The 27,445-nt window shown below is 37.7% G+C and overlaps 1 protein-coding gene across 3 annotated transcripts; it reads left to right on the forward strand.

Annotated features, from left to right (window-relative positions):
• The first annotated feature begins 1,687 nt into the window (after positions 1-1,687).
• LOC127808115 (protein AE7-like) lies at positions 1,688-26,662 on the forward strand. 3 transcript variants are annotated; one of them, XM_052346515.1, is made up of 7 exons: positions 1,688-1,983; positions 3,061-3,201; positions 4,614-4,719; positions 4,816-4,915; positions 19,751-19,859; positions 25,855-25,900; positions 26,328-26,430. In XM_052346515.1, exons 2-6 carry the CDS (start codon positions 3,078-3,080, stop codon positions 25,890-25,892), a joined length of 477 nt encoding a protein of 158 aa, XP_052202475.1. In that variant the 5' UTR covers positions 1,688-1,983; positions 3,061-3,077; the 3' UTR covers positions 25,893-25,900; positions 26,328-26,430. The 3 variants fall into 3 exon arrangements, with proteins under 3 accessions (XP_052202475.1, XP_052202458.1, XP_052202466.1); XM_052346498.1 differs by lacking the exon at positions 19,751-19,859 and having other exon boundaries at positions 26,328-26,662; XM_052346506.1 differs by lacking the exon at positions 19,751-19,859 and having other exon boundaries at positions 3,064-3,201; positions 26,328-26,662.
• Positions 26,663-27,445: the final 783 nt, after the last annotated feature.

The following is a 27,445-nucleotide window of genomic DNA, read 5'->3' on the forward strand; positions in this document are numbered from 1 at the left end:
GGCTTTAGTGCATGGAAATACTTTGGAAATGTCGTTTCAACATTTCTAAAATATTTCATGTATTGAAACTCTGAGAAACACTATAATTTTTTTTAAAACTATTTTTATAAGTTCAAAAACATTGAAATCGTTTCGTAATATTAATAAAATAAATAGTATGTTAGAGACATTATTTCCAACTAACATAATAGGATAAAATTAATAAACACTCATTGAACTTTAAAGTTGTAATTATTACTCACTGAATTTTAAATTATAACAATTTATTCACTAAACTTTACTCAATGTCAACCATCTATCACTCGTTATAATTTCGTCAGACATTACAAACAGAAAATGCTAATGGAATCCGATGTGGTAAAAGTAAATTTAACATACATTTACTGAACTTTAAAAATGTAACTACCTATTTACTGAATTTTACTCAACATCAATCATCCATCACCCTGTTACATCACTGTCTGATCTTGAAACATATTAAAATATTTTTGTATGCATTTGATATCATTTACTTCTCAAACCAAAAAGTCAAAAACTAAACTAATGATTCAAATTAAAAAAGCTACTAATGCAAACCAAAACTAAAAAAAAAGGTTTGCTTAAATTTTGTTACCTCTATTACGAACAACGAAATTCACAAAAAATGTATTCATTAATGAGATCAATAGCCAAAAACTGATTACAAAAATCGTATTTCTTCTATGCCAAAAACCAACAATCTTTAATCCATCATCGCCTTAAACAAAACACCTACCCATGCAAACAATGTGATTTTATGACCTACTTGAGAAAAGAAAAACTCAATCTTAAACGTTGGTCACCAAGTTCACTTATTACATCTATGCCAATTTGATATAATGCATGCAATTTGGTTACTCATTGAAGGTATGCTAGTCACCAAAAAATGTAATTTGGTCACTCATCGAAGGTATGCCAGTCACCAAAAAAAGTAATTTGGTCACTCGTTGAAGATATGTCAATCACCGGATATTGTTGCACCCATAATTATGTATTAGATCAAATTGGCATATATGTAATGAGTGAACTTGGTGACTACTGTTTATGGTTGAAATTTTGTTTTCTTAAGATGATCATAGAGTTACACTGTTTGGATGGGTAGGTATTTTGTTTGAGGTGATGATGGATTAAAGATTGTTGATTTTTTAGCATAGAAGAAATACGATTTTTGTAATCAATTTATGGCTCTTGATCTTATTATTAAATACATTTTTTATGAATTTCGTTATTTGTAATGGAGGTAAAAAAATATAAATAGACATTTTTTCTTTACTTTTAGTTTGTATCAATAGATTTTTTAATTTAAATAATTAGTTTAGTTTTTGACTTTTAATTTGAGAAGTAAATGATTTCAAATACATACAAAAATATTTTAATATGTTTAAAGATTAGACGGTGATATAACGGGGTGATGGATAATTAATGTTGAGTAAAGTTCAGTAAGTAAGTAGTTACATTTTTAAAATTTAGTGAGTATATGTTAAATTTACTTTTATCAGGTCAGATTTTATTAATATTTTTTGTTTATAATATTTATCAAAATTATAATGGTTAACGTCGAATAAAATTTAAAAAATAAGTGATTATAATTTAAAATTTAATAAATAAAAAATTATAACTTTAAAGTTAAATGATTGTATTAATTTTACCCTATCTTGAGGTCTGGGAGCCCTTATCTCTCGCAGGTTTACCTTATTTCCGGCTCTTAGCTACTCTCTCTCTCTCTCTCCGACGGTCCCCTTATCATCATTTCCCCTTGGCGCCCGATTGCTCAGTGCTCGTTCCCGCCGTCGATTCAAAACTCCGATTGCTCGGTGCCGCCGTCGATTCACAAACACGAGTCCACGTTTCCGTGCTCAGTGCCGTCGTTTCCGTGCAACACGAATTGTCGGTAATCCTTGCCGCTGTCGATTCACAAACACAAACTCCGGTTGCTTGGTGCCGCTGTTGATTCAACTCAAAGGGGTATGATTTTTTTTGTTTTTCTTCTTTTGTCTGTTTCTTGGTCTTATTCCTGGTGATTCCCATATTACTTCGTTTTGACTCGAAAAGGTCTGATTCCTGTCCGTAAGCTAATGATCTTGCTTTCATTGTGATAATTTGATTGTGTTGTTATAATCGTTCAGAGTGATGGGAAGTTGGGAACCTTTTATTGCTAGGGTTGTTGATTCGTGTCACCCTACTCTGAGGCCGCCCCTGTTTGATTAAATAAACTCATTCAGAATTATTACAAATTGAATTATTGTTGGTTTCCTTCATATGAAAGTGAAATTTGTCGGGTGGCAGTTAAAGGGATATGCCCACTCTCATTTCAACCCAATAGATGCTTAGCATTTAGCAGAGCTGATTCTGTTATCCATCCCAGCCCGCCAACTACTTTGCTTTTAAGGACTCTGTGATCTCTCTATCTTCTTCGTTCCTCTTAATTGTACTGATTCAAGTTGCTAGGCTTTAGTTTGGGAATGAATTGAAGTGTGAACTCGGTTGATGTGTTGATTAAATGATATTGGACTTGGTTGATGTCCAAAGACCATAGAGAAAGAGAATGATGAAGTGGATGAACTTTTATAAATTGTATTATGTTTGATTAATTTTTTTTAATTTATTGTGTGTTTTTAATTAGTAAGTCATGGTTCATGGATGATGGCACTTATATTTACGTTTGTTTGAATGCATTATGAAATTTATGTTTTTTTTTAGATTAAATAACTATTTGTTTATAATTTTTATATTAAAAATTATATTTAGAAAAAGGCCCCTGTATTTTTTTATTAACGATTTTCCCCCGTGCTTCTGTTTCCTACTTTTTTGAAAAATGCTGTTTTCCCAATTCCATTTCATATCATATATGTTTCCCATTTCCATCTGTGCAACCTAGCTGCCAACTATTGCTGATCTTTACTTTTTTTTTTTGTTTTTTGTATTTTGGCTTTGGATATCTTTTGGGAGCATTGGATGTCGAATGGTGATTGGTGTTTGTAATATTTCTTCCTTATGTTTGCACAACAGTTGTTAATGTGTGATTAATTTTGTAAGCTGCAGCAGTCTGATTGAGGAGAATGGTTTCCAATTTAATCAATGCCAATCCAACTGTGTATGAAAAAAAGGAGCGTCGAGCCCGAACTGCACTAGCCGATGGGGATGAATACGCCGTGGAACACTTTGACCAGTTGGAAATTTTTGATATCCTTTTAGTTTGATTGCATTTGGTGCTGTCTCATGTCCATGTGTTTTCCCAATTTTGTCTTACCATCTGGAACTTTCTTTTAAAGCTTAGTGCTAGAGTTGGCAATCACATGTAAACAAGTGTAGCATAAAAGAATCTTTGTTTAGATATGTTGACCAAACCAAATGACCCAGCATGTAGCGTGTGTGTGAAAAAAACACACCAAAATAAACCCTTGAAAGAACAAACTTCAATGGTCGAAACTTGGCTTTTAAAAAGACCAAAAAACAAAACTGTTTTGCTAAGAAAACCCAAATAGGTTGCCAAAATTTATATTGAGAAAAATTGATTACAAACTATAGGTTCTTGGTATATTTATAGAGTTGGACTAATCCAAATCCATTTAATATTTGTAAACAAAATCCAACTAGAATTCTAATAAAAATAAAACCCTAATCAAATATGAAATAAAATTAAAATCCTAAAACATATGAAGTAGAATAGAAGGTGTGAAAAAAACACACCAAAATAAACCCTTGAAAGAACAAACTTCAATGGCCGAAGCTTGGCTTTCAAGAAGACGCAAAAACAAGATTGTTTTGCTAAAAAAACTCAAATAGGTTGCCGAAATTTGTATTGAGAAAAATTGATTACAAATTCTAGGTTCTAGGTATATTTATAGAGTTTGGCTAATCCAAATCCATCTAATATTTGTAAACAAAATCCAACTAGAATCCTAATAAAAATAAAACCCTAATCAAATATGAAATAGAATTAAAATCCTAAAACATATGAAGTAGAATAGAAGTAAAAATCCTAAAAAATCTAAAATCTTTAAAACTTATGGAGTGCTATTGTAGTGCTACTGTAGTGTTACTGTTCCAGTTTGGGCCGGATCGACCTTGGACCGGGTCTTGAATATTAGTGACCACATCACCAAATAAGTCAAACTGCATGAGTCGACAGCTTCTGTTGCACAAAATTTTATGCCATCCACTTTCTTCTGCCCTAAGAGGCAAAAAATGGGAGTAGAGGCACATGTGAAGGACATGCTGGTATTTAATATATATATATGTATATATATGCTTGGATGTTCATTTGAATATGTGAACTCATTAACTCAATTTAACATGCTACTGCCTCTGTACTACTTTGGGTCAGTCAATGCTAATTCTGGATTAGCCATTTACCAATCTGGGGTCGTGTATCTTCTTAGGATCACCTGGAAGCAAAATGGTAGAATTTGTCCTATCTCAGTGTTAATTTTGCTTTTCATTTTTCTTGTGCTTTTGTTCTTCGGCTGTAATTAAGTATTAACTCACATCACCTAAGTATGATGAATATAGTTTTACCCTCACTGTAAAGTCCTGGATTAATTTTAACTGATTGAATTGAGTTAGAAACTGTTTAATTTTCTTAACAATCTTAAATCATCTTAGAGACATAAAAGATCCTGAACATCCTTATTCATTGGAAGAGCTGAAAGTTATTACAGAAGATGCAATTGAGGTAGATGACGAGCGTAACTATGTGAGGTAGAAGAAATTTCCTTCTACTGACCACTGATGGTATTTTTTATTCTTATAATGGTTCTCATTCTGAACTCGTCTAAGTTAAAATCTCTAATCCAGGGTGACATTCACTCCAACAGTTGAACATTGCAGTATGGCAACAGTGATTGGCCTTTGCTTGCGGCTGAAACTCATGCGCAGCCTGCCTTTGCGTTATAAGGTATGTCAGTTGTGTATTCAGTTCACAGTTAGCTTGGTTGGAAACATGCTATCTGTTTGTTTACATATGTAGATGAATCTCATCACTAAACAACAACAACAACAACAACAACAACATATCTAGCCTTTATCCCGCCATGTGGAGTCGGCTACATGAATTCTAGATTTCCATGTATTTCTGTTTTTTGTCATATCTTCATTTAGGCCCATACACTTCATATCAAACTTTAATGTCTCTCCCAAAGTCTTTTTTTTTGACTAATTGTTCATCACTAAATATAATAATAAGAATAAAATTAAAAAAAGGAAAAAGAAATTTTAATCATTAATACCCATATATATTAGGAAAGAATTTCAATAAAATAAATTATAATTGTAAAATATTATTTTATTAGTACTCTATATAAAAATTAAGGTAGGTAAACTACACATGACACCCCTAAGGTTTGGTATAAATATAGGGAGTACCCTTTATTTTTCAGAAATTGCACTAACTATCCTTACTACTCAAATGTTATATCAGATTTCCACATGAGGTTAAATTTATGTTACAGAATACCCCTAATGTTTTATAAAATTGCATGAAATTCATAACACTTTTTTGATTAAGGGAAGGTCAATGTAACTTCTAGAATATGGGAGGTACACGCTATAATTTAGTGAAACTGCAAGGATTCCGAGTGTAATTTATCTTAAAAATTATGTTAAAAAAGGATTTATAGTTATACATATTTATAAAGGGCATGCACATCTGTCTGGTGTGTTTGTGTTATGTACCTATAAAACTGATGTTTGCAACATATAGGGACAAAGTTGGACCAAGACGGACTATCCTTTTCCTTAACACGTGACATATGTTTCTTAATGGTTTACCACAAGACAGTCCATTATTTATCTTGGTGTTGCCTCTACAATATATTTTATGTCGTGTTATGAGCTTTATAGGAGCAAAGCTAGCAAAGCAACTAATCACCCATGTGTATCAAAGGCGTCCTAAAACTAAAAAGGACTAGTTAGGTTCCTTATTTAGTTGATTCTTCCTTATTTAGTTTATTTCCTTAATAAGTTAGAACTTCCTAATTATTTGTGTCAGTGTTATTATAAATACCCTCTAACTTGTTAAAGGCAAGTAATAAGAATTATTTCCAGCACTCTGTGTAAGAGATCAAGGGTTCTCTCTAAGGAGTCCCAAGTTTCACCATAAGTAGGAAGGGAAGAAGATCTAATGAAGCATCTCCTTCTTGCAAGGAATAACAATTGACCTTATTAAAATCGCCCTTGGACTCGATCCCTTAACAAATTGGTATCAAAGCCAACCATGAGTGACAATGGGTTCCATCAACTCTTGAATCTTTCATAAAGTATAAATATAACCGTGAAGTAGAGGTTGCTGAGAGGGACATGATGTTGGCACAGATCCGAAACTTAGTATGTGATGTTGAATCTACGATTTCAACAATGAAGATAGAGTCAATGGCCTAAGGAGGAAAGAGCCACATCGCACAATGGTCACACCATGAGATTGCCAAACTTGTAGGCAGCGAAGGAGGATTTATTCCTTGATATTCTAAGTTTGAGATCCCATCTTTTGATGGCATGGAGGACCTGCTAGCCTGGTTGAATCATTGCAAGCATTTTTTCCGACATTAATGAACACTAGAGGAGGGTAAGGTAAAATTGGCATCCTTCCACTTGATAGGGGATGCACAAGTTTGGTTTATGAAGGTCAAAGGGGACAATCCAACGCTAACACGGGCAAATTGTCAAACATAGTTTGGCTCACCCATTTAGGGAGGAAGATTTGGTGAACCAGTTGAGTTGAGGCAAATTGGTGTAGTGGTAAATTATTAAAGGAGGTTCAAGCAACTACTAGCAAGGTCTGAGATGATGACAAAGTCATAGGAAGTAGAGTTGTATGTTAGTGGGTTACAAAATCCTATTCAAACTGAAGTAGCAGTACAAGCCCCTAAAAGCTTAGTTGTAGCTATGCACTTGGCTTGGATTTATGAACTAAAATACCATGAATCTCAAGCAGTTTGGGAAGCCTCCTACCACACGACAATAGCCCCCTAACTCCATGGTGATGGACAAACCAAACTTTCCACCATTAAAAAAGCTAACATGTGTAGAGATGGTCGAACGTCCCGCTGAGGGGTTGTACTTTAACTGTGATGAATTGTTCACTCCTAATCACTGCTGCAAGTGTTTGTTTTTGTTTAAACCTCATATTCGAAGAAGGAATAGAGGAAGATGGAGGGCAAGAATTACTCGAGGAACCAGCCATATGCTTACATGTAATCACAGGAGTGGCAAACTCTCGAACCATGTAGGTTTGGGCTATGGTGCAAGGAATTTAGGTGTGGATACTCATCGATTCAAGGAGCACCCGAAGCTTTGTGAGTCCTTCTTTAGCCATGTATTTGTCAAAATATTTGGAGGGCAAACAAGGTTTTTCGGTTTTGGTAGCCAATGGCGAACGGGTGTGCAATACAAGGTTGTGCAGGAGGGTGGTCTTTACCATAGGACAAGTGCAATTTGAGGCTGATTTGTATGTGTTACCACTAGGTGGGTTTGATGTCGTTTTGGGGGTAGATTGGTTGAAACCCATAAAATGGGATTTTATGAAGATGACGATGGCATTCCAACGGAGAGGGAAAGAGGTGAGGTTACAGGGAAAAAAAGGAACCACTCTTAATGGCAATGACTTGTAAGGCAAACAAGCGTTTGGAGTGGGATAATAAAGAGGTGGACAAATTGCTAGTAGAATTTGCAAACTTTTTTTTGTTGAACCACAAGGATTGCCACCACCAAGGGTGCATGACCATAGGATTCATTTGACTCTTGAGAGCAGGACCAGTGGTGGTTGATCCTTCTAGGTATCCATACCTACAGAAGGATGAAATTGAGAAACAGTGTGAAACAATGCTACAACAAGGAATCGCCAGGCCCAACAAATCACCGCTTTCATTCCCTATATTACTTGTTAAAAAACATGATGGCACCTAGCATTTTTGTGTGGATTATCAGGCATTGAATGCTCAAATAGTAAAAGACAAGTTCCCTATTCAGATAATTGATGAACTATTGGATGAATTGCACAGAGCCAACTTCTTTACCAAATTGGACCTACACTATAGTACCAGCTTCATATGCATCCATAGGATGTGATGAAGACAACTTTCCGAACACCATGGACATTTTGAATTCTTGGTCATGCCTTTTGGATTGACCAATGCTTCTTCAACCTTTCAAGCTTTGATGAATGAGGTATTTAGACCCTACCTACGCAAGTTTGGCTTAATCTTTTTCAATGATATTTTGATTTATGGTAGAACATGGGCTGAGCATATGTCACACTTGAGGCTAGTGTTTTCTTTATTGCATACTCACCATCTTTTTTTGAAGCATTCTAAGTGTATGTTTGCGTAAGTGGAAGTGGCCTATTTGGGGCATGTAATTTCGGCCAAGGGGGTGGCAGTAGATCAAGAAAGAATTTAGGCCATCAAGAATTGGCCACAACCCCAATCTGTTTGGGCTCTACAAGGATTCTTGGCCTTAGAAGGATGTTATAGAAAATTTATTCAAAATTATGGGTCCCTTATTGCACCACTAACATCTGTGAGATTCGAAGATTAGAAACAATAGGAGAAGAAAATGATAGAAAGAATACCTTCATCAAGTTTCTCATTGAATGAATGATAAACATAAGGTAGCTGGTATTTATACTCAGCTATTAATACAAGGAGGCCGAGCCTCACTAACATGTAGGATAACAAACTTAACAAACATAGATACTTTAGTTAACAACAGTTTAATCAAAGTAAACAAACAACAACACAAATACTATATGTTGTTATTTTCTCCGACATTTCCCCTCAGTTTAGACCTCTCATCTGACTTAGGACTCTGTCAAGCCCTCGATGTAGGGTTTGACAATGGTAGAAATTCCGAAAGGAATTTCCTTCTAAAATAGCAATCCAAGAAAAGAAAGAAAGAGAGATATATATAGAGAGAGTGAGACGAAGAGGGCGGGAGAGTTTGTTATTTCATCAAAAAACTAATTCCTTCTCTACAACAGCCTCTTTAGTAGGCGTTAGCTCCCACAAGGCTTCCCTCCCATTACATTCCCCTGCCTGTTAGTTATTTAACTTCCCACTTTTATTACAATTATGCCTTGGGTCCTAACAAATTCCTCTCCCCGTGAATTAATTCTTGTCCCCAAGAAGGTCATAGAAGACTGATAACGCGGGGAAACTGCTTCAATACATCTAGTAAGTACTCCCAAGTAGGCTGGTTTGGAGGTAAGTGAGACCACCTAATCAACACTTGAGTAATAGGGGCTATGTCCTGATATATCACCCTTTTATCCACAACAGCCTGGGGTTCCACTGCCACTTCATTCTCTTCAATAATTGGTAACATTGGACTAACTTCCACTTCAGGTTCGCCCTCCAAATTAGGTAATGAGTCGTTGACTGTCACCTGAGGAGTGACCACTTTCTTTAGTAACGACACATGGAATACCGGGTGAATTCTAGTTCCCATTGGTAATTGTAGCCTATATGCCATCTCACCGACCTTAGCCAATATAGTATAGGGTCCGAAATACTTTGAGCTAAACTTAGACACATAACCCTTGGTGATAGCAGGCTGTAAAAAACGCTTCACCTTAAGGAACACTTGATCTCCTATTGCAAAAGTTCGTGCACTTCTCCTTTTGTTAGCAGTTTGTTCCATCCGATTCCGAGCTGTCCCGAGCTCCCTCCTTAATTCCGCCAAAACCTCCCTCTGTTCTTGAAAGTATTGCTCCACATCAGCCAAAGTAGCTGATGTCCTCATAATAGTTGGTAGTAGGGGTGGACAATATCCAAATAAAGCCTCAAAAGGTGAGCGTTTAATAGCTGTATGATAGGTTGAATTATACCACCACTGGGCTAGAGATAACCACTTATGCCAGCTCCTAGGTCTTGCAAAACACATGCATCGGAGATACCCTTCCAAACATTGATTCACTCGTTCCGTTTGCCCATCCATTTCCGGGTGATAGGCAGTGGAAAGGTGTAGCCCAACTCCCATATTCTTGAACAGTTCCTGCCAGAAGGAACTTGTAAATATTTTATCCCTATCCGACACCACCCTCTTAGGAATTCCATGGAACCTCCCTACTGAATCCAAGAATAGTCTGGCCACTTCTGAAGCTGAAAAAGGGTGTGTGAGACTAATGAAGTGGGCAAATTTAGTCAACCTATCGATAATGACCAGAATTGTATCTTTACCCTCAGATTTAGGCAACCCTTCAATGAAATCCATCGAAATATCTTCCCACGCTTGCTCTGATATGGGAAGTGGCTGTAACAATCCCGGCACGGCCACTGTTTCATGTTTACAACGCTGGCAGATTTCACACTGCGCTACATACCTTACCACCTCCCTTTTTAGCCCTGGCCAATAGAAAAAACCTTTGATCCGATGATACGTTGCCCTCACCCCCGAGTGTCCACCTACTGCTGAATCATGCATGGCTTGCATTGTTCTTGTTTTTAACTGTTCAGCATTTCCAATCACAATTATGCCCTTGTAGCGAATTACTCCATTGGCTAGTGTATAACCTTTTTGATTGTGGGGATGGATAGCCAATTGGGGCAGCAACTCCTGCAACCAGGCTGTATTGACGTAGCTGCTCACGACCTCTTTAATCCACTCTGGAGTTACAGCTGTGACAGCTTTACAAGATCCTTTTTCGTCCCTTCTTGACAGTGCATCCGCTACCAAATTCTCCTTTCCTTTTCGGTATTGAATTGTGTAGTCCAATCCTAGGAGCTTCGATACCCCTTTTCTTTGCAATTGGGTGTGCAGTCTTTGTTGGCTTAAGAACTGTAGACTCTCATGGTCAATGCGAATTGTAAACGGGTTGTTCTCCAAGTAATGCCGCCATTTATCCACTGCCACCAACATTGCAATTAACTCCTTATCATATACACTCAACCCCAAATGTCTAGGAGCCAACCCTTGACTAATGTAAGCCAATGGCCGCCCTTCTTGCATCAGCACTGCCCCCACCCCACTGTCGCATGCATTAGTTTCCACCACAAAGGTCTTCAAAAAATCTGGTAATGTCAACATTGGAGATTGATTCATGGCCTTTTTAAAGGCTCCAAAAGCTGCCTCCGCTCTAGGATTCCAATGGAAATTATCTTTACGTAACAATTCTGTTAAAGGCCTACTGATTACTCCATAATTTTGAACAAATTTTCTGTAATATCTCGTCAGTCCCAAAAACCCTCTCAATTCTTTAACAGTGGCAGGTCTTGGCCAACTTACCATTATTTCTATTTTCCTTGGGTTAGTGCTAACTCCCCCTTCCGAAATAATGTGGCCTAGGTATTCCACCTCTCTCTTGGCAAATGTACACTTAGACAACTTGACATATAATTGATTAAACCTAAGGACTTCAAAGGCTGTTCGAAGGTGGGCTAGGTGCTGGTCTAAATTCTGGCTGTAGACAAGTATGTCGTAAAAAAAAACAAGTATAAAGTTCCTCAAATAAGGGCTGAATATGTGGTTCATTAAGGATTGAAATGTGGCTGGGGCATTAGTGAGGCCGAAAGGCATAACCATGAATTCATAAAGGCCTTGATGTGTGCAGAATGATGTCTTAGGTATGTCGGCTGGTTGCATCCTAATTTGATGATACCCAGCTTGAAGATCTAATTTCAAAAAAATGGCTGCACTATTGAGTTCATCAAGCAAATCCTCAATGATTGGAATAGGAAATTTGTTTTTAATGGTGATGGAATTTAGCTGTCTATAGTCCACACAGAAACGCCAAGTGCCATCCTTTTTCTTAACGAGTAGCACTGGTGAGGCATAGGGACTGTGGCTTGGTTGGATTAGAGAATGGGCCAACATATTTTTTACTTGTTTCTCAATTTCAGTCTTTTGTATTGGTGCATAGTTCAGCATTGGGTTTAATGTGCATGAAATGGTCAAAAGTTCTTTGGGGTGGCTGGGATGTAGGTTCTAGGAATAAATCCTTAAATTTAGTCAATAATAAGTGCAAGTTGTCACAAGGGGTTACCTCATTCATCAGTAATTTCAACTCAGCTTCCACATTGGTTACTTGATCCTCCTCCTCCACACCTCTTAGAGAGTACAGATGGGTGATTTGTCCACTGTTTTTCTATATCAATTTCTGCAATCTCTTTCCTGAAATCAGCTTGCATTCCCCTTGTTCCAAATTTCCTACTAAAGTCAGCTTCCTTCCTTCAACTTCCACCGTCACCTCTAGCTTATTAAAGTCAAATGTTAACGGGCTGACCATCTTCATCCAATCGACCCCTAAGACTATGTCACATCCCCCTAACTCCAGCACCCTAAGGTCTGCCATAAACTCCACTCCTTGCATGACCCAAGTGAAATTACAGCACTTGTGGTGACTATATATTTTATTACCATTGGCTACGGTCACCGATAGGGGAATTGTCTCTGTCATCTTGCAGTTGAGGTCTACGGCAATAGCTTTATTTAGAAAGCTATGAGTGCTGCCGCTATCAATTAACACCGCTAGTCTCTTCTTTCCCACCTGGCCTTTTACCTGAATAATCCTTCCAGCTGAACCACCTTTTAAGGCATGGAAAGAGATCTGGCCTCCTTCATCCTCGTAATCTTCTTGTTCTCTACCATCCCCTTCTACGACTTCTTCCAACAGCTCCTCCTTTGCCTCATCGTCCTCGCCTGACCCCTCCATCTTCAGCATCAATCTTTTGCACTGATGTCCGGGCCCATATTTTTCGCCGCATTTGAAGCATAAACCCAGCTGCCACCTTTGTTCCATTGTTGAATTCTTATTACTTCTCGAGTTATTATTAGTCCTAGGTCCTCCTTGGCCACCCACTCCCATTGTCGACTTAGAATATTCCCCCGAAGGAAAACTTATACCCCTTCCTTGCTGTGCTCCTACGTGATTCCATGTCCTACCCTTCTTGAATACTGCTTCTTCCCAAGTCAATTCTTGCAAGTGGGCCTTCTCTGCTACTTGTTTTACTGTCGCTGGCGCCAACATTTTCACCACTGATCGCAAATCATCCTTTAAACCGTTGATAAAACTTGAGACAAAATAGATCTCTGACAAGCTGGGATGGGCTATTCCGATCACCGCTCTCAACTCCTCGAACTTCCTTAAGTAATCCTCTATCGACCCTTGTTGCCTCAGCTTGTTAAATTCTTCTACTGTGTCGGTCATATTTTTTTCTCCGAACCGGCCACACAACTCTTCCGCAAAGGTTCTCCACGACACCCATAGCCCTTCTGCCTGCTTCCAATTCTGATACCATGCATCGACAATATTGTTGAGATATGCCGCTACCATTACCACCTTCTGATCTTCCCTGACGCGGTACAATTCAAAGAACCGCTCACAGCGGCGAACCCACCACCTCGGCTTCTCCCCTTCGAAGATCGGAATCTCTAATCTTGGTACGGGCGGGTGACTATGGCCTGTATTTCTACCCTGTGACTCCCGTTCATAAACTCCTCGCTCGTTCAACATCCTGATTCCCTCCGGCCTAGGCAAGATTCCATCCCTCTCCAAGATTGGCTCGGTCCCCGATCTTGGATGCAATTCTCCAGCCACTTTAAATTGTGGCAACGCCGACAATATAGTGAACATACTGTCGATCTTTTGGTCGTAAAAATCCGCTCGTTCTTGGCCTCGTTCCAGCTCTTTGATGTTGTCACAGATGGCCGTGACATCTTCCCTGTTGGACGCCGCGTCCTCCTATACGCGTGCCACGCTCGCCTCTAAGGATTCCATACGCGCCTCCATCTGTTTGAGATGAGTACCTTCCGCCATGCTGTGCGTCTGTCTTCCACCCAAGATTTTCTCACCAGAAAGCAGCCAAGAACCCACCGCTCTGATACCAAATTGTCAAGCCATCGATATAGGGTTTGACAATGGCAGAAATTCCGAAAGGAATTTCCTTCTAAAATAGCAATACAAGAAAAGAAAGAAAGAGAGATAGATAGATAGATAGAGAGAGAGAGAGAGAGAGAGAGAGACGAAGAAGGCGGGAGAGTTTGTTATTTCATCAAAAAACTAATTCCTTCTCTACAACAACCTCTTTAGTATGCGTTAGCTCTCACAAGGCTTCCCTCCCATTACATTCCCCTGCCTGTTAGTTATTTAACTATCCACTTTTATTACAATTATGCCTTGGGTCCTAACAGACTCCTGTGCTCCTTTAAGATATTTAAGGCTCCAGCAAACTGTGACTGTATAGGAGAGATCTGTAGACCAATCTTGTTACACAGAAAATGTAGACTGTCACGAGGCAAACCCTTGGCAAAAATGCCAACCACCTGATGCAAAGTAGGCACATATCTAATCTCAATTGCACATTTTTCAACCTTTTCTCGAACAAAATGCACATTTATCTCTATCTGCTTAGTGCGGGAATGGAAAACAGGGTTTTCTACTATGCTTTTGGCTGCCATATTGTCACACCACAAAATAGGAGTATGACGTAGAGGATACCCCAATTCAGAAAATAGGGATTGTAACCACAATATTTCAATAACTCCCTGAACCATGGCTCGGTATTCTGCTTCACCAACAGACCGAGCCACCACCGACTGCTTCCTAGAACTCCAGGCTATCAAATTTGGACCAAGAAACACACAAACACCACTGGTTGACCGCTGTGTAATCTTACACCCAACATGATCAACATCTGTGAACACAGTCAAAGAAAGAGCACCTGCCATAGGTCTAAACACCAGTCCCAAACTAATTGTGCCCTTAAGATATCGAAGTAGACGTTTACAAGCTAACCAGTGCTCCATTTTAGGGGAGGATAAGAATTGACTTAGCTTATTCGCCACAAAAGAAATATCAGGTTGGGTATGAGTCAAATATTGAAGAGAACCAATTATAGTCCGATATAGAGAAGGATATGAAAATAGCTCTCCCTCATCAGTAAATGAAAACCCAAAAGGCAGAGGTGTATCACAAGGCTTCCAATCTTGCATAGAAGCCTTTTTCAAGAGATCTAAGATATATTTCGACTGTGTAAGGTACATACCTTCAGCATCTCTATATGCTTTGAAACCTAGAAAATAACTGATTGAACCTAAGGTTTTGAGAGCAAAATGATCATCCAAATCTTGAATACATGCTTTTAAAGCAATAGGGTCAGAACCCTTGACAAGCATGTCATCAACGTACACCAAAAGAAAGAGCGTTGCTGCATTAGTGCGTTTAATGAAAAGAGATGCATCTGAAGCAACTCTTGAAAAACCCCAACCTTGTAATGCTGATCTCAATTTAGTGTACCAAACTCGTGGAGCTTGTTTCAGTCCATACAATGATTTCTTTAGCTTACACACATAAGAAGGAAATCTAGAATCAACAAAACTGGTTGGCTGAGACATATAAACATCCTCCATAAGCTCCCCATTTAAAAAGGCATTCCACTTGCTGAATATCCCAGCCAAAATGAACTGCCAAAGAAAACAATACTCTGACAATTGGAGCCTTAACTATTGGATTGAACGTTTCCATGTAATCTATTCCAGGTGTTTGAAGAAACCCTTTAGCAACCAAACATGCCTTGTGTTTAAGGATAGACCCATCAGCCTTGTATTTAGTCCGAAACACCCATTTATAGCCAATTAAATTTATATCTTGGGAGAAATGAACCAGTTCCCAGGTGTTATTACGTTGAAGAGCAGGAAACTCTTCCTCCATAGCCTGAGTCCAATGAGGATCTGAGCGAGCTTCATTGACTGAGCTAGATTCTAGGTTACTTATTAGAGCATGAGGAGATGAAAGAAGCTGTTTAGATTTAGACTGGGTGATCATAGGATGAATAGAGGGTGCAGGTAAAGTTTTAGGTTGAGAGGAATGTGGATGAGTAGTGGTACATGGTTGTTGGTTTGGAGAGACAGGTAAAAAGGAAGTGACTAAATTATCACAGGAAGGTGAGGACAAGGAGGGTAATGAAGGCTGAGTTACTTGAGGAGAAGGTATTGAGGGTTGTGCTACTTGAGGAACCTTAAACTGAAAAGAAGGAAGTGAATGAAAAACAACAGTAGAAGGACACAAAGAAGAAGATTGGATAGGACTAGCTGTTGAGGAAACAAACAAAAGTAGATAAGGAAATTCGGTAGGATTAAACTGAACATGTCTAGAAATATAAATCCTACCTGAAGGATGTAGACACTTGTTTCCTGCATGAACTGAATTGTATCCAATAAACACACACTTAGCTGAGTGCAAATCAAACTTATGTCGATTGTAAGGACTTAGATTGGGAAAGCATGAACATCCAAAAGGTTGAAGGCACAAATAGTTAGGTTCTTTATGAAATAGCAATTCAAATGGAGATTTAAGTTTCAAATGAGCTGAAGGTAACAAGTTGATGGTATAAACAACTACTTGAAAGGCTTCTACACAGAATTTAAGAGGCATATGTGCGTGAGATAGAAGGGTAAGCCCCATTTCAGCAACATGTCTATGTTTTCTTTCAGCAACACCATTCTTTTGGTGTGTGTAAGGACATGTAAATCTAGGTTGTATACCACATGATTGAAGATAAGATTGAAGATAAGGCAACAAGACTTTAAATTCCCCACCATTGTCAGTTTGTAGACTTTTAAGTTTGAAGTTATATTGCAACTCAACTAATTTATGAAAGGCAATGAAGGTTGAGAGAACATCAGACTTTAGTTTCAAAGGGTACAACCAAGAGTATCGAGAATAAGCATCAACAAGAATAAGGTACCATCTAAACCCTTTAGTGGAAACAATGGGTGCTGGACCCCATACATCAGCATAGACCAACTCTAAAGGATGTGTTGCTATTATTGGACAACGAGAAAAAGGTAACTAATGTAGCTTACCAAGTTTACAGGAATCACAAAATGCGAAATCTGAGTTTGAACAAAAAACTCGAATTTTATTCAAAACACATTTCAGTACATGAGAAGCAGGGTGCCCCAACCTGACTTGTTGTTGCTATACAACATTATTTGAAGTAGTTTGAGCTACATCAACACTACTAGACAATAGATTAGGAACAAATTGATTCTGTTGTTTACATTTGTGTAAAGAAGAAGAACTCGTAACAACAACACTCAAATACTTGGAAGGCTTTGATGAAACAAGAAGCCTGGACTCAGCAGAACCAAAAGCTGATGTCAATTGATATAAACCATCCTTAAGTATTCCTCGAAGTAGCACTAACCCCAAGTCCTTGTCCTTAATCACACATGAAGTAGAGTTAAACTCAACAACAACATTATTGCCTTTGGTTAATTGAGAAACACTAAGCAGGCTTTTGTTCATATGTGGAACATGTAAGACATTAGGCAGGTCAAGAATTGAAATAGGTGTAGTATGAATATATAGATTGTTGTAACCAACATGAGATATAGGCAATTTCTTACCATCACCAACAACTACTTTGTCATTGTCGTGATATGTGGAATGAAAAGATAGGTTGTTATGTCTGGTAGTAATATGGTTGGTCGCTCCAGAGTCAACAAACCGTGGAGCATCTCCACGAGAGGAAGAAGGTAAGGACTTGTTGAGAATCCCACATCGCCTCCACAAGGGAGACCTGGGCTATATATAAGGAGGAGGATCCCTCTACCTGTTAAGTTATCTTTTCAAGTTGGAGTTCTACCTCTAACTTTTCACATGGTATCAGAGCTAGTCCTTGGCTGTCGTGGTCATGGATCAGTACCCTACCCGATCACCTGGGCATGTATCAGTTACTGGAGAAGCTTCGGCACGAGGGGGAGTGTTGAGAATCCCACATTGCCTCCACAAGGGAGACCTAGGCTATATATAAGGAGGAGGATCCCTCCACCTGTTAAGCTAGCTTTTCAGGTTGGAGTTTTACCTCTAACTTCTCACATGACTGAGTTTCAAAGGTTTGCCCATAAGGTGACATAGAACCTACCTCAGCCATGTAAATCTCATTAGATTCATTCGGACTAGTCAAAAAGGCTTGATAATCTGGCTAAAATTGATTGTTAGGCTGAAATTGACTGTTAGGTTTGGTAGCAGTTTGATTCTGAGGAGATACTCTCTGAAAACTCTTATCAAATCGATGATAACACCTGTCAACCAAATGACCAAGTTTGCCACAAAGCTAGCAATGTACATGCCGACCACCAGACCGGCCACCACTCCCTCTATTCATATAACCACCCCTTCGAGAACCAAAACTGCCTCTACTGTTAGCTAATCTATCACTAGATCTTGATCCATATGAAGCAACATTAACATTCATTGAATTAGCCATATCAAAATTAATAGAAGAAAGAACAGATTGATTCTTGGTAGCTAGTCACTGCTCATGCATAAGCAAGAGATATTGCACCTTCTCAATATTAATCTTATCCATTTGATAAGTAATCAAGCTAACTACAGTTTCATACTCATGATCCAATCCATTCAATATTGCTAACAGTAGGTCTTTATCTCCTAGGGGTTCACCAATAGTAGCCAAAGCATGTCCAATTGTCTTTATTTTCAAAATGTAGTTGTTAACAGAAAGATAGTCTTTCTTTACTGACCTCAACTGTTGTTTCAACTGAAAAGATTTGGCCACTGTTTGTTGAGAATACAAATTCTCAAGTGAAATCCATACCTTCGATGAAGACTCGTAGTGAATCACCTAAGCGAGTACTTCTTGCTCAATTGTTGAGAACAACTATCCGAGGAGGAGCTGGTCTGATCTGATACAGTTCATGTAAGCTGGATTAAGAATTGAGGCATCTGAGCCTTTTGCATTTGAATTCGATTCAAGATTTGGAAGATATTTAGGGGGAGGCGGATGTTTATTAAGAAATTGTGACAAGTCATATACCCTAATTGTGGCGAGAACTTGCACCTTCCAGAATAGGTAATTACTTGTATCTAACTTGATTGGACTGTAATTAAGTGCTTTAGCAATCGAGGAGAATTCGAGTTGTGAATCAGAAAGAGAAGGTGTAGAAGATCGAGAGAAAGATGAAGCACTACAGTTTGGATCGGAAGCCATAGCAGGCTCTGATATCATGTGAGATTCGAAGATTAGAAAAAATAGGAGAAGAAAATGATTGAAAGAATACCTCGATCAAGTTTCTTATTGAATGAATGATAAACATAAGGTAGCTGGTATTTATATTCAACTATTAATACAAGGAGGCCGAGCCTCACTAACACATAGGATAACAAACTTAACAAACATAGATACACCAGTTAACAATAGTTTAATCAAAGTAAACAAATAGCAACATAAATACTATCTGCTGTTATTTTCTCCAACATTTGTATTACACAAGAACTCGTTCCTATTGACAAGTGTAGTCATAGAGGCTTTTAATCAACTTAAACAGGCTCTGTCAACAACCCTAGTCTTGATTTTGCCTGATTTTATATAGCCTTTTGTGGTGGAGTGAATGTGGGCATTGGTGTAATATTGCAGCAGCAATGGCAGCCGATTGCCTACTATAGTCAGGCTCTTTCTCAATGCCATCTTGGTCTTTTGGCTTATGAGAAAGAATTAATTGGGTTGCTAGAGGCGATTCCACATTGGAACCCCTACCGATGGGGGAGATATTTTTTGGTGAGGACTGACTACTATAGGTTGAAATTCTTATTGGAGCAAAGGGTAATTTCTTCTCCTCTACAGAAGTGGTTAATCAAATTAATTGGGTATGATTTTTCTATCAAGTCTCAACCAAGAAAACAAAATATAGTTGCAAATGCTCTTTCTTACCAACATCAAGATGTTCAATTACTCCTAGCTGTAACCATGCCTCAATTGATGTCATTTGATTTAGTCAGGGAAGAGATTCAAGGGTCCACATAATTGGCAACTATGGTGGCATGAATACAAGGGGAATTGGGACAACAATGGACAGTGCACAATGGGTTGATTCTTTACTAGAAACGGGTATACCTTTCTCATGATTCCCCACTTTGACAAGTTATATCTATCTTTCATGATTCCACACAAGGGTTATCAAAAGACTCTCCATCAAGTGCGATCAAATTTTTATTGTCTAGGAATGCGCTTCCAAATCCAAGAATATGTACGAGCATGTGTGATTTGCCAACAAAATAAAACTAAACATTTGAGGCCAGTTGGACTTTTTCAGCCTTTTCTTGTGCTTCTTTAGGTCTAGTCATATTTCTATGGATTTTGTTGAAAGATTGCCAATGTCCCAAGGCTGTTTGTTATGTTGGATGGATTTTCTAAGTATGCACATTTTATTCTCTTGACACACCCATATTTTGTCGTTATTGTGGCTCCCATCTTCTTTGATCATATTTTTAAGTTACATGGGTTGCCGAAATTGATCATAAGTGATAGAGAGATGTCACTTTTACAAGTACCTTTTGGAAGGAGTTGTTCAAACTTAGTGGTACTACTCTTGACTTCAGTTTAGCTTACCATCCACAATCAGATGGACAAACTGAGGTAGTCAATCATACCGTTGAGATATATTTAAGATGTTTGTTGGGGGAGAAGCCGAAAGAATGGGTATATTGGTTAGCATGGGCTAAGTATTGTTAAAATACAGGAGTTCACTCGTATTTGCAGGCCACACCTTTCAAGGTGGGCTATGCGTGTACTCCTCCCAAATTACTTTCTTATGATTCTTGTACGGCTAGATTGGAAGTTGTTGATCATGCTTTGAGGCAGTGGGATTTTGTTCTTCAGTCCTTGCAGAATCAGTTTTTACAAGCCCAGGAGAATATGAAGAAATATGCTCATCACAAGAGGTGTGAATTTTGGAGTTCTTGGTTGGGGATTGGGTGTGGCTTAAGCTGCAGCCCTCTTGTCAAAATTTTGTTTTTCACTGGGTTAACAAGAAGCTTTCACCTCACTTCCATGGGCCATTTCAAGCGATTCATCACATTGGATCTGTCACTTATGGGCTTGCTCTTCCTAAAGATAAGCCACATTCATCCTATTTTTCAAGTCTCTTGCCTCAAGCGTTTCCATGTATGCTGCCTACAGTAACTCCAGCACTTCCACCTCTTGCCTAAATTTAGTTCCCAAGCTGTTCTAGATTTCCAGTCTTCATTTAGGTCGCAAAGAGTATTTGGTGCATTGGATGGGATTATGTCTAGCTGAGGCTTCATGGGAACATGAGGATATTTTGACGACCAATTTTCCTTCCTTTGTGCTTGAGGACAAGCACATTTCTAACTTGGGAAGTGATGTTATGAGCTTTACAGGATCAAAGTTGGCAAAACAGCCAATCAACCATGTGTATCAGAAGCATCCTAAAACTAAAAAGGACTAATTAGTTTCCTTTTTAGTTTATTTCCTTAGTGGGTGTTTGTTAACCAAGATATAGGGTGGAAAACCCAAGATACGGGAAGCATTCTGAACTTTTGTCATTTTCAATGTGTTTGTTAAACTTATCTGACTATTTCTGGGAAAACCATCGCGTAACTTTTTATCTTACCTTTTACAGACAAATTTATTTGGCCCCCTCTCTAGATAAATTTATCTGACATTTTATAGATAAAAGTAAATTATACATATGCCCTTATATAAAACCTCACCCCTGAAACGTCTTTCACTTGCTCATCTTCTTTTCTTTTATTTTCATTACTGTTCACTATTCATCTTTTTTTCAATCTTCACACTTCCACGGAGAGTTGGGAATTTGAGAGGGTTGTTGCCCTCCTTTATAGATGATGATCGTCTATCTCGTCGGAATGGTAGTCGGAGAACCGATGATTTCTCAACAAACGAATCAACAACCCTCTTTGCGCGCGCGCACACACACACACACACACATATGAACTCTCTGTCTTAGAGCCTGTTTGGCATCGCTCGCTCTCTCTCTCTCTCTCTCTCTCTCTATTTTACAAGGTTGTGATGATGTTTTGCGGGAAAATCAGGCACGCAAGATCTCGAATCCTGGTGGGGCAACTCAGTCGGCAATGAGTCTTTATGTCTCGTGGCCGTTGTTTTTGCAGCCATGGCCGACATCTCCGCGTGCTTGAGAATAGGCAAACCTGAGCCTCCTCTTTCATCTCTCTACCTAAATTTTTTCTTGTGATTCTCAAATTGTGCGTGATGATTTTCCCCAAGGATATATGTTCTTGAGAGATAGGGTTTTTGCGCTTTGTTTGGAGTAGGTCTTTGTCGCACTATCTTATTTTTATTATTATTATTTTCCAAAATGCCATCTAGTGAGAGCAGGTTCATTCCATGGAGCCAGGTGCTATTAAGTTTATTTAGTTATGATAAACATATAAATCTATCTTATTGTATTCATGATGTTTTCTGTTTGATCACTAGGTGAACTCTCACTAATATGCTATTCTATTTCCCTTTAGGATAGGTAAGGTGAACAAACAATTATCATATGAAAGAATTTGGTAACAAACTTCTTGTTGATGTTAACAAACAATTTTGAATGAATTTGGTAATAGGGATATTTTTGTAAAAAAACCCTTATCTTAGTACTTATCATGTACATTAACAAACATATGGAAAGAAAAAGTATAGTTATTAGTGGATTCCAAAAAAATTAACAAATAGTTTGATAGAAATTTTGGAATACTTCCCAATCTTATTTTGACTATTCCATATTCTGATCCAGAAAGTATTCCAATCTTATCTTGCTCATTTTAACAAATGCCCCCTTAATAAGTTAGAACTTCCTAATTAGTTGTGTTAGGGTTATTATAAATACCCTCTAGCTTGTTAAAGTTTTGGTAAGTAATAAGAATTATTTCCAGCACTTTGCACAAGAGATCGAGGGGCTTTCTCTAACGAACGCCAGGTTTCACCATAGGTAGGAAGGAAAGAAGAGCTAACAAAGCATCTCCTTCTCGCAAGGAAATAGCTACTGACCTTATTAATCACCCTTGGACTAGATCCCTTAACATTATGACCCCTTGGATATCCAATCCATTTGGATGATGTGGTAAATCAGTAATTTATATTGTAGATGACAGTCTTCACTTTGTTTGCTAATGATTTATCTTAATAGAAGCTGGCAGCATTCTATAATTGAAACAAATAATAAAGTTCAATTTGGCCATTGAAAAAGTTGAAAACATATTCTAATTTGAAAAACCAGCAAAAGTTCGCTATTTTTTCAAAAATTTACCCAACCTATAATGTGAATCACATGGCTGACGACATGGTTCCACATCATTTAGTAAGATTTATGTCATGTAACTGGCTAAGAAGGTGGGAATGCCATTAGGCGGGAACGGGGTAATATGGATTGTATCAAGGGTACCATTGTAATAAGGGAAAAGAGGCAATTATGTAGAAGTGTGTAGAAGATGTATAATTTGAATTGATGGTGCCATTCCTCTTTGGATTGTTGTATAAGCCGAAACCCTCAGCTAATTGAGACATTGGTGAATACAATTTGATTCATTCCCATCTCTCTCCCTCTCTCTCTATTCTCTCGGTTCTTCTCTCTCTCTCCCTACTCTTCTCTCGATAAGCATCAATTCTCCATTAATTAACGGAGAATTCCCGTTGTCGTCAAAATTAGATTCTGACAGTTTTTTTTAATGGAAATTGACAGTATTTTATAATTGAAACAAATAATAAAATTCTATATGCTAATGGTTTATTTTAAAGTTCTTTTACCATTTTGTCCAAGTGAACCAATGTGTTGGAAGTTTTGGTAATCTGTGGAATAAAGACTATTTTATTCTTTAACAACAAAGTTTTCATGGCTTCATCATTTTATTTTGAATTGTGTGGTGTCCTTTTGCTAACTATAAGAGAATTCTCTAGATTTCTTGAAATGTTACCGATCCTAATTGGTCTGAGTCAAGGTACGTAGTAGCAGATATTTATTGATATAAATTAATGTAATAATCCAGCTTCCAAAATGAACATTTCTGGACTTATGCTGGGTCGAGACCAAGGACTTCTTTCTTGTTTCATTATGATAAGGAGAGCGTGTTTGTTTCTTGTGGATTGGTCTGATTGGGGGTTGTTTTGTTTAGTACCTTAAAGCCTTCATTACTGAACATTGTAGGAGTTGATGAGAAAACAAAAGTTTGCTTCTGTGAGAAACTAAGTGCCCATTTGAGAGAGTTGTCAACTTTTAGTTTTGTTTTCAATTTTTTCATTTTCTATTAAAAAAAAGAAAACTGAGCATATTGTTTGATAGCGCTGTTATTTTTCAAAATTTTAAAAAATAAAAACTGAACGTGGTGTTTGGTAAAATAAAATTATCAATTTGAGAATGAGTAATAAGTTGAATAATAGACTATAGCTGAATATTGGTTTGTAAGTGAGAAATAAAGATGTCAAATGGATCAAGTTGCACATGACTGCTTAGCCTGATCACTGGAAACGATAATTCTATGGGATTTACAACATTAATTCTAATAGCACCTATCTTAGAAGTTAAAACATGACTAGTTTACAATCATTTTGTAGCCATTATGTGGTTAAAAAAATAAATTGATTCAAATGTAGAACATATATTGATTTTAATTTTAGGGTAAAAGTTATTTTAAAGTTATAAAATATATCATAATTTAAAAATAATAAAATAAAACAAGTTTTCAGTCAAGGTTCACAAGCTATTGGATTGCCTTAACCCGCAAGCTATGGATTTATTCAAGTTGGCTTAAGCCAGTTCATTTGACATCTCTAGTGAGAAGCAAATAGGTTGTGGTTGTTATCAAAGTGAGTGAAACAATAAGTGAAATTGAAAAGTAAAAACAAAAATACAAAATGAACACAAGTTTTTTATGTGTTCAAAATTTTGAAAATTTTTGAAAACAAAAATAGGTAATCAAACATTATTTGTAAAATTTGAAAATGAGAACAAAAAACTGAAAACAAAAGTACAATCAAATGGGCTCTAAGAACATGTTTGACAGGGCTTCCAACTTTTTTGTTTTTACTTCTTTCATGTTCATTTTTTGTTGTCAGTTGAAAAAACCAAGAAGGTAATGCGTTTCTTATGACCTTGGCTTGTTTCAAGTTTTGCTTTTGATTTTCCCCCTTTTTTGTTTCTTCTTCTTCTTCTTCTTCTTCTTCTTCCCCAGTGAATTATGTCTATTGAAGATAAAAAAGTCCCCATTGAATTATGTCTATTGAAGATAAAAAAGTGGGATTGCTATTAAGATGATTTAGACATGTGAGAAGAATATAGAAGGCAATAGATGCCCATGTGTGATGAATTGATGAAATGGAGGAAGTTTGTTGCAAAAGAGGGAGAAAATGACTAAAAAATTACATGTTAGGGAACACTCTTAAACATGCATATAATCATTTGCAAGAGGATATAGCCATAGATAGAAATATAGAATTCATATAGCGAACTTCACCTAATTGTATGTACAACTTGAGAGTGTTTACAGAGCTTGTTTGGGCCAAGTATTCTATTGGTTATAAGACAGTCCCATTATTGTTGTTGACATGTTAAGAAATGTTCATTAAATAAAATGTGTCTCAAATGTGCCTTCAATTTTACTGTGACCAGAAATGTGGCTCAAAGCATGTTTATCCAAAAATTTGGAAAACCGTTGTTTTGAGACACATTGTACCTGATTGTGTCAAGGCTTTGACATGAGTATGGATCTGAGCTTCAGTTTGGAATTTATCTCGTAAGCAGCAGTGGTGAAGTCACTTTTCATTTTCTATTGTTAAATATTGGCTTGATTTTGACAGATGTTGCAATAATTGATAAAAGATCAGATTCCTTTTGTTGAGGATTGTATATCATGAAGTATATCATTGGTAGTTACTATTATCTGGTGGCAAGTCTCTGGAACTGCAATTTTACTTTTTGAGCGGCTGAGTTAGAGTTGTTGACATCAATGCTTTACTTCAGTTGGAATATCATCAATTTCTAGTTTTATTAGATAAAAAGCCTTCGATTTTAGGTTGTCTCACATGTTTGCTTTTTCATATCTCTTGCTTGCTATTCCTCTAGGTGGATATCAGGGTGGCTCCTGGAACTCATGCAACTGAAGCTGCAGGTCTCTCTCTCTCTCTCTCTCTCATCAAATATTTCGTGTTTCCATGACTCTTAAGCTAAAACACCCCCATTTATGAAAAGCACCTCGTGCCCATTGTGATCTGGCAAGTGACCATTCATGCACTATAGATCAATTCCATCTCCTTGGGAGAACACCTTTAACGTGAATTGGATTTTCCTTGAGCTTCAAACTTCTAACAGTCAGAAGTGGCAGTTCTGGTTAGTGTTTCCTGAGGACAAATGATTTGTAGGCCTACCAAAACTGGCTGTCCTTTCCTGAATGGAGTCCCTACAAAACCAACAGCATCAAGTTGATGTAATTAATACAATGTGGTTGAAATTGGTGATTATCATTTTACATCGTAACTCTTAATTATCATAAGAAGAAGATAATGACAATATTTGTTTGTGCTGCTTTCTGCTGACAGTTAATAAACAGTTGAATGATAAAGAGCGGGTTGCAGCTGCATTGGAAAATCCCAACCTTGTAGATATGGTTGATGAATGCCTGGCTCCGTCCTATGATTGAAAGAGAGCTAGTATAGCATATTTTACTGTTTGTAGACATCAGCGATGATACCCTTTTTACCTTTTTGTCTTTTTTGGTCAACTTAAATTGTTTGTCAGAAGAATAATGGTTAGTTAGGCACGTGATCCTTGTAATGTGGTCATCATCTCATTTATTACATATATATATTTATTTGTGATTTACTATTCTTTATTTATAGTAAAGATTATACCTGAGTAATCTTTTTTGGATCAATTTAATTATAATCTCAATCTCTGCTTTTTTTTTTTTTTTTTTTAAGATTTTTGAGGGTATTATATAGTAGCCAATCATGAATCTTGTTGGGTTTTTGTTACGGATCTCGTTCTACTCCTTATGGGTTGGGCTCAATTTAGCGGACCGGCCCAATCGCATGAGGGTTAGTAGACCTCGAGCTGAATTCGTTGAAGCGAGTTCATACATTACTGGAGCCCGAGCTCGGATCTTAGGACCAAGCGAGCTCCCAGCAATACCTCTGGCTCGCCGACCTATCCGAGTGAGCTCCCAAGTATATTTTGAGCGAGCTCCAACAACTCTTGCAGTTTGTTGGATTAGCTAATTAGCTCGCATAACGAGAAAATCATGTGCTAGAGAACATTAGTAGGCTAGGGATCGTCCCAGCTGGGCTATCCCGGCCCAATTTAGCCCCATCTTCTCGGCCCATGTCAATCCCATCCTGGTCCCTTGCAGCAATATCATTACAACCGTGTCTAGATTTTCGCGCGTCTATCTTAGATCTCATCTTCATTAATGACAGATTTCATCCACATTAATGAAGGTCCTGTCGGCACCTTGCTACTGTATGGACGTTCTCGTCGGTGTCGGATACTCTGTCCCATCACCTACAGACGTACGACACATGCAGGAGAACATCTCCTCCTCCCATATATCAACCAGCACTTTTGAGAGCTTTGGTATGTTTTTTCTATCAACTTGCTGATACTTTGCATTTACTTACTCATTTATTCATTTGGGCGTCGGAAGGGATCGGCTGGCGGG

This window comes from Diospyros lotus, chromosome 1 (genome assembly GCF_014633365.1).
Source record: "Diospyros lotus cultivar Yz01 chromosome 1, ASM1463336v1, whole genome shotgun sequence".
NCBI lineage: Eukaryota > Viridiplantae > Streptophyta > Magnoliopsida > Ericales > Ebenaceae > Diospyros > Diospyros lotus.

Coding starts and splice junctions, on each gene's coding strand:
- LOC127808115 (XM_052346498.1), top strand. CDS start 3,078: ATGGTTTCCAATTTAATCAATGCCAATCCAACTGTGTATGAAAAAAAG. Junction 4,720..4,815: donor GACGAGCGTAACTATGTGAG/GTAGAAGAAATT, acceptor TCTCTAATCCAG/GGTGACATTCACTCCAACAG. Junction 4,916..25,854: donor GCCTGCCTTTGCGTTATAAG/GTATGTCAGTTG, acceptor CTATTCCTCTAG/GTGGATATCAGGGTGGCTCC.